Source organism: Apaloderma vittatum, unplaced genomic scaffold (genome assembly GCF_000703405.1).
Source record: "Apaloderma vittatum isolate BGI_N311 unplaced genomic scaffold, ASM70340v1 Scaffold44343, whole genome shotgun sequence".
Classification (NCBI taxonomy): domain Eukaryota; kingdom Metazoa; phylum Chordata; class Aves; order Trogoniformes; family Trogonidae; genus Apaloderma; species Apaloderma vittatum.
The window spans coordinates 1,399-8,984 of NW_009708256.1; the positions used below are offsets into that span (position 1 = coordinate 1,399).

The following is a 7,586-nucleotide window of genomic DNA, read 5'->3' on the forward strand; positions in this document are numbered from 1 at the left end:
GCTATTTTTAATTATTGTGACATTTAAGAAAATCCATTCTTCCTTGATCTGCAATATTCTTTAAAATCACTTCATTAGGACAGTGGGGGTGATAAAGCTTAGGTTCAAGTCATAAGCTTTGAAGCACGTTAACATTTTTTCTCATGTTAGTGTTCGCAGACAGACAACAAACCGACCGCCGCCAGCTGGAGGAAGGCCTAAACCACAGCCAAAACCTAAGCCTCAGGTACCACAGTGCAGGGCACTGTATGCATATGATGCTCAGGACACGGATGAACTTAGCTTTAATGCCAACGACGTGATTGATATAATTAAAGAAGGTACGTAGAGGTAAAAGGGTTTATTACATAAGTACTAATCTTGAAGGTATGTTTTTGTAAGTGGTTTTCATGTCTAAGTCCTTGACAAGAAGGTGCTCACTGCATGGAATATTAGCTTTTGCAAGGCTGCTTTAAAAAGCACACCAAGAAGTCTACAGAACCTCACTACTCATTTTGCTTTCTTTGTCCTAGATCCTTCTGGCTGGTGGACAGGAAGACTACGAGGGAAACAAGGTCTGTTTCCCAACAATTATGTCACCAAGATATAAAAGACTGTCAGAGAAAAATTGGCATGAAGTTGCAAGTGGTTGAAGAAATTTTCTCTTGCCTTCAGACACTGTTCTTCTGAGATCCGCAATTCTCAGCAGTATTTTCACCAGTAAAGTTTTAGATGAGTAGGAAGAGTTACCCACAGCCCAGACTTTGATCTTTTGTCTCAGAAGCATACAATGGACATAGTGATGATTTATTTATTATATTTAAAACCTGGTTTTGACACCTAGTAAGTGAAGAAGGCTCAAACCTACCATCTTTCTGAAACAGAAAGGTGCTCTGCAGTCTCGGACCAGGGACTCTGGAAAGGGGTGTATTTAGTAAGTGCCTTCAGCTATCAGTAACCTTTTAAATTATCTACTGAAGATAATGTTAAATGCACATTTCCTCTAATGCAGATCATTCTGGGGAACATGTTAAGTATGCTGCTACATGTCAAAAAGATTGAGGCTCATTTGGGATACTACCATCTAAAAAACCCTACTGTCGTGGTGGTATATTTCAGTAATTCTGTACAGAGGTGTAATGGAACTGGTTTGTGCTTGCCGATGTTTAGGGACTCCCAACAGGCACTATAAAAAGTAAAACCAGAAAACCAGTACTGTATGCTAAACAATGCCTTCTTCCAGATTTATATTATAATATGGCTGGCCCATGTTGGATTTTATGTGAATTTATGTTTAATGCTCTACCTGTTAGAAGTATCTTTATGCAGAGCTGTACATTTATAGAGACAGATCATATACTGTATATAAAAAATGAATATGATAGAAACATGTATGAATGTATAATGTAGTATTCCACTGTTCTTATCCATGAAGTAGTTCTACTAGAATTTTTATGCCAGGTACTTACACTTACAGATATGCACTACTCCTTTTAAATGGCAAAAGCAAGTGTTACTGCTCAAGTCTGATTGCCTCCCACACCAGAGTGGCTGTTGCTTGCCATACAGTTATCAGCATTCATGCTTTGCCTTCTGAACTCCATAAAATAAAAACACAAGAATCAGTTAGTTGAACAGGTCTGTTCCCTGTGCATTTATTTTCAGTTACGTATACAAACAGATCCATTCACATCTGTTGGATTTTACCCACAGATTTCTAAAGAAAAAAATCCCCCTCCTTTGCTCCAAACCAAACTATTTTCATTTACTGTGCCCAGCTGAAATGCTGCACATTACATTTTTTTTCTTGTTAGAGCAGTTAAAGCTTATGCAACTTCTTAGTATCAACATAGGCAGGGGTTTTTAAGATAGAGCTAGAAACCTTGAGTCCCCTCCCTCCTGAACTATTGCTCAAGTTTAATTTGGCACACTCTGTGCCCATTAAGAGCTGGCTGGCTGTAGCAGCCATTTCTGGAGGCTAAAAACTAGAGCGTCAGTCCAGGGGGCTGCCATACACACACAAGGGATCAAGCATGATTTTTCAAAAGATCCTTTGCAGTAGGTGCTAGGCTTACTTGTCCTACAGGTGAGAAAACTCTCTTGCTCAATAAAACCCAGCAGATTCACTATCCTTCCTGTGCTGAGGTCTAGGCCATTTCTGTAGTATTGGGATCTTGCCTTCTACATCAGAGCCAGCACTCTCATGAAGAGGAGACACTGGGAGAAGGGATGTGATGAGTTCAGTACAATTACGCCAATACCTAAAAGCCTCTGAATTAATGCTACTTTTATAGGACTAAGTTAACAAATAGGCTTAAATGAGGTACTGAGGCAGAAAAGTTGCATTACTTACATGCACATATTCCATGACTGTAGATACTGATGTTTATTAGAAACAAAGGGAAAGGGAAGAAAACTGTTTAGTGGTAACAAAGAATCTACTTATGGTGGGTTTGACTGGATTCTCCCAGATATAGAGGTTTACTGGAGGTGGGGTGTACATGTCAGTGAACCAGCAATGAAAGGATGGGGGGGGTTGTCCAAGAAGTGGAGCAGGTTTTAAGAGCTGAGGTGGATCGAAAAGTCTCAGCCCTATAGTTCCACACCTACAGACCCCTAAACACAGTGATGAGCATCACAGGAGACTTAATATTACCTTAGCTCCTTTTGTTTAGGTACACAGATAACATATTAACCTACTTTTACCTAAACCCAAGGATTTTCAAGGCTGTTACAGCCAGCCTACTTGTTTCCCCAAACCTGAAGGCAACAAACTACATAAAAAGGGATTTCTGTATACAGCTTCTGGCACTAAAATAAAATACACATGTACTATCCTGTAAGTTACACCAAGAAACTTTGCCTGCTCTTTCTTACCTTAAAAGAGTGAAGACAAGTTACTAAATATAACCCAGTATAAAGCCTGGAGATTCTCACTGGAAACAACCAGTGAGAATAATCATCCACATCTTCCTACAAATTGTATCTATCACCCATTTAGCCAAACATCCTGCTTGGATGCAGAAAGATGCCTTTAAGATACAAAATCAAACAAAGAAAGTTGTGGGTTGGGATTGTTACTTTTTTTTTTTTTTAAAAGAGAGAAGCTTTATTTATAGGCAGAGTTGTATTACAAAGCAAGTTTAAAATTTCACCTTCCAAGTGAGTCCAAAACATCTGTGGTAAGGCTGGAACACTATATACAAGAGAGCAGTAGTTTTGCTTCAAGAAGACAAATAAGGACAAAGTGCATATACCACCAGGACTCGGCTGCCTGGGGTTATAAGAGTGACAAAGCCATGTCCTTGATTATCTTGCCCGTCAGTTGAGGGATTGTGCTGATGGTCAGTAGTTTGCTACTTGCATACTTGTTCTTTATAGCCTGCAGAGGTAGAAGAACAGTGTTAGAAAGATTTACACATACAGTACTCATGGTATGTCAGATAATTTTGGGTCAATTAGCCTGAGTGCTTGGAAGACAATCAAACAAACTTGGAAGTGAACCAGCTTGCAAAGTAGCAAGGGCACAGTTTGTCTACAATATTTTAAAGTTAGTACTGACACGTCACAAGCTCATCAGAATAGCCTATGACTTAAGGTAACACACAGAAGTTTACCCAAGGAACCACAATATGCAGCAAAGGTACTTCTAAAACAAAAAATAGTAAGATTCAAGTAGTTATACTTACAGTGTACTTTGTTAACTTCTCATTTACTTTGACCACATTCTTGGCCATGTGTTTCATAGTCATCACAAGACTGTCTTCTGCATAGCCAGTGTAGTACTGCTGCTTTGTACCCTGCAGCGTAACAGAAAGAAATGTATGAAGTGGAGATTGCTGCTCAAGGCACAATCACTTCAGGTAGCAAAGGCCCCAAGCTTCATGCACTAGCCTTGAGTGCTAGGTAGTACTGTCAGTTTAAGTGACAGATCCAGAGTAACTTCGGGTGTGCAGCACGAGTCTGGACACATTAACAAGAACCACATTTCTACACTGCACAGAGGATAAAAGAAGCAACCTCTGCAAAAGTAACCACTACTTGAATTATAACTCACCATAATTTCCCTGTTCTATGCATACTCCAAGAATTAAGAAAATCTAACTTGACATACAGCATGGCCTTTTGTAACTTTCAAGAGAAAAGTCCTTTCATACCACAGTGTTCATACAGAGAAAGATACAGAGTTTTCAGTGTTTTATTCCTTTTTCTACCTGCCACTATGCATCAGGCCGCCCGTTGTTTCACCAGCCACATTATTACTGACCTAAACACAATCTTCTGAAGTAGTAGTTTTAATGGTACAATTCAATCGACTGAAGGAAAACACTCCTAATGATGAGTTTTGATTAAAATACGTACCCATTCGTTAATTCCCAGAACCTTCTGAGACAAGCATAACGCTGCAGCTGCAATCTCGGAAGGACGATGGTGAACCATATCATAGTCTATCAGTGTCAGCTCCATGAGGTATTTCGCTAGTGTATGTTGCTTAGCATCAGCCTACAAGATTGACAGTTTGTTAATCCAAAAAGTTTCACTTCACCTTGTCATAATAATTCAGACTTGTTTATTGTATTCGTTAACTGACAAAAATAATAAAGAAAAACCTTAATAAAGATACTTGCCTAACACACACTCATCTGAAAATCGAGACCAGAGTCCAAACCAGTCTAATCTAGCTGCCGTTTGGAATTTAGACACAAAGTCAAGTGAGGGATTTTAACAGAAAACTGCAGTGTGAGGCACTGCTGTGCCTAACTAGGGATACAAACGCTCCCTCTGTAACATGCTAAGGGGGGAACGAAATATAAATAAATGAACTATAAAATTATTTTAAGGAGATCCTCATTAAAGCAGACAGCTAACTTCAGGAGTTACACAGTGGTCTGCTGAGGTCATCGAAGCCCACTTTAAGTGTGGGCAGTTTACTCAAGCCTAACTACTAAGGTAGGGAAAAAAGGTTGGGCCAAAGAGAAAGCTTATCTTTCAATTCTTAAATGCAACATTTGCATCCGAAAATCCACTACAACACTGCTCCCCTTTTACTAGGGAATAGTCTGATTGCCAGACAAAAGATTTCTCTAAAAGCAAGGGTTCTGTTCCAGGCACGTCTGAACACAAGCCCCAGTAAATAGACGTGTGAATCGCTACTGGCTGCCACAGTAATGCCATCTTACTCCACACGGTGGAGCTTCAGAGCCGAGTATTTCTTGATCCAGCACATAAGCAGAAAGCAAGGTCACACGGTAAAAATGCCAGAAGCAATCCTGATAGACTTTACACATAAAGTTCTAGATAATGAGCACAAGTACCCACCTCCCCAGCTTTCGATGCTCTTCTTAGGAAGTGAATTGGAAGAGGTCGGCCCAAATCAAAATTTAACTCTCTGAGAATCGTCATCTCCATTTCTCTAACTTCATCACTGGTGTAGGCATTATCAGTAATGTAAACAAAGTCTGCTATATCAGGAGAGAACATCTCTTCATATTTTGAAGCTACAAGCAGCGCCGTTACACCCACTAGCTGAAGCCTCTTACGAGGTACTGGATGACTCTGCAATATAAGAATTTAAAAAGCAGGCCCCAAAATGTCAAACTCTGGATAATCTAAACATCAGTTTAAACTATCAGTATGACAGTGCTCATTCGTATGATATAAATGAGGTTTTCCACTTCGAGTCAGACAACAGGCTCAAAGACTTCTGCAGCCCCAGAGTTAAGATATTATATTGTACAGAGCTTATACAAAGAGCAGACCTTGTAGGTTCTCAGATTCATACAGAAAGGATAAATCCTCAACTTCTTTAAAAGCATAGTCATTGAACAAGTCTCCCAATCCAAACACGAGCTGAAAAACGTCTTTCTTACCTGTAAGAAGCGATCCATAATTGCAACACACATATACAGGGTTTCCTGCAAAAGCTGGAATCTTGAGTGGACCTGGACAAGCCAGTCAACTAAGATTGCACGCATACGCCCATTGATCGTCTTTCCATCGAGGTAATGCGGGCGGACCGACTGCTGCAGCTGTTGGAGAAAGAGCTGTATGAGTAACAAGAGAAACACTACACTGCAGAAGCACAGACTCTGTATGTCGTACCTCAAGCTCTCTCAGATACAGATAGATATCTTTTACGTAGTCACTACACAGCTGCGGATTCCCCCAGTCGTCAGCATCAATGTCTTCTACATTGTTGAGCAACACATCAGAGAAGGCTTGGCACAAATCCTCCTCTTGCATAGACACATCCATAGGGACAGGAGACAGAACCTAAGGAACAGATCATAGTGCTTACATATCTACGGTTTAAGCTGCAATGTTTCTTTATTTCCATGCTTTTCCAGTTACTAATACAACTTCTTAAGATAAAAGAAGTTGAAACTGAGCTTGCATGCTAGAGCAGCAAGCTTTCACCAAGATGTCATACAGACAGAATCAGAACATCTTCTAGTACTGGCCAGCTAAAGCAGAAACTTCATCCAGTATTTCAATAGGCAGTTCTGCCACTTTAGTGTTAGCCTATAAGTATAGCATGCATTAAACCAAAACGTCAGGACAGAGGCTTTGCTTTTTCAGCACAGAAATGAGGTACATCTACCAACAAGCTATGCTGAAGTTACAGTTCTAAGCTGCAAATCAAACTAAGAATCAGAACAGCATCACTACTTCCTACCTTTGAAACACTGTTTTCTTTGACTGTTTGATTCACAGCAGCTGGAGGTTTAGGCAGTACAGTTACATTGGTCACCTTACTAGCTCCTTTCAGTGGCTTTACGGACGCTTTGGAGCATTCTGTTTTCTGCAGTGAAAACAATCGTTATTAGTACAGAGCTACTAATCCATCTTTTCCTTATAGACAGATTGCAAATGCTCCTTTACCTTAGTTGCATGTGTTCCTCTTGTTGCAACTTTATTTCCTATTTCTTCCAAAGCAGCCCTTTTGCCAGGAAGGTGAGTTTTGGCTTTACTTTTAAGGTCAACCACAGCATTCTCCACCCCTCTAGTAACCTAAAACAAAAAAATTGAAGCTTAAGAGTCAGAAACAAGCTTTATTTTATTTGCAGATGCCTAATTCCATTACACGCTTACCACCCATGTACCAGCCTAATTCCACAATACACTTACCATTCCCGCACCAGCATGCCTCAGTGCATGCTGTTACTCAGCTTTTATTTCCTACCCCTTTGCACGTTCTCAGAGGAAAAAGTCTTCTCTGAAACTGTTCTGCAGGATTAGAGCAATGCACCTTATCTCGTTCTTCCCAACAATTTTTTAATGTTAGTGCTTGTCTGCTACTTAGCAATTTATTGCATTTATACTCTTGGTAACTACAGCGGTATTCCCACAAAGATGAACAATGCGCTTTCTGTTACATATATACCACATGAACTAAGAAATCACCAAGTTTCAAGAGTTTCTTGCGAAGTTTAGTTTAAAGCATTAGACAGTCACCCTAAGAGGTTTTCGCATTCCCTTCCCACACCTTGCCCTTCAGCAGCTGTAACTTTCTGCCTAACTCCCACACTTCGAGGGGGAGGTGCAGGCGGACAGAGGCAGGTGTGAGCCAAGGCCACGGGAACTGCCCGGGGCCGAGGGCAGCGTGT

The 7,586-nt window shown here is 40.4% G+C and overlaps 1 protein-coding gene across 1 annotated transcript; it reads right to left on the bottom strand.

The window, feature by feature from the left end:
• Nucleotides 1–3,221: 3,221 nt before the first annotated feature.
• CCNB2 (cyclin B2) lies at nt 3,222–6,990 on the bottom strand (the record flags this gene model as incomplete). Its single annotated transcript, XM_009866480.1, has 8 exons — nt 3,222–3,361; nt 3,669–3,779; nt 4,342–4,482; nt 5,299–5,535; nt 5,850–6,008; nt 6,082–6,252; nt 6,656–6,781; nt 6,862–6,990. Coding segments are annotated over 8 exons (1,176 nt in total), but the record flags the coding sequence as incomplete, so codon positions are not given.
• Nucleotides 6,991–7,586: the final 596 nt, after the last annotated feature.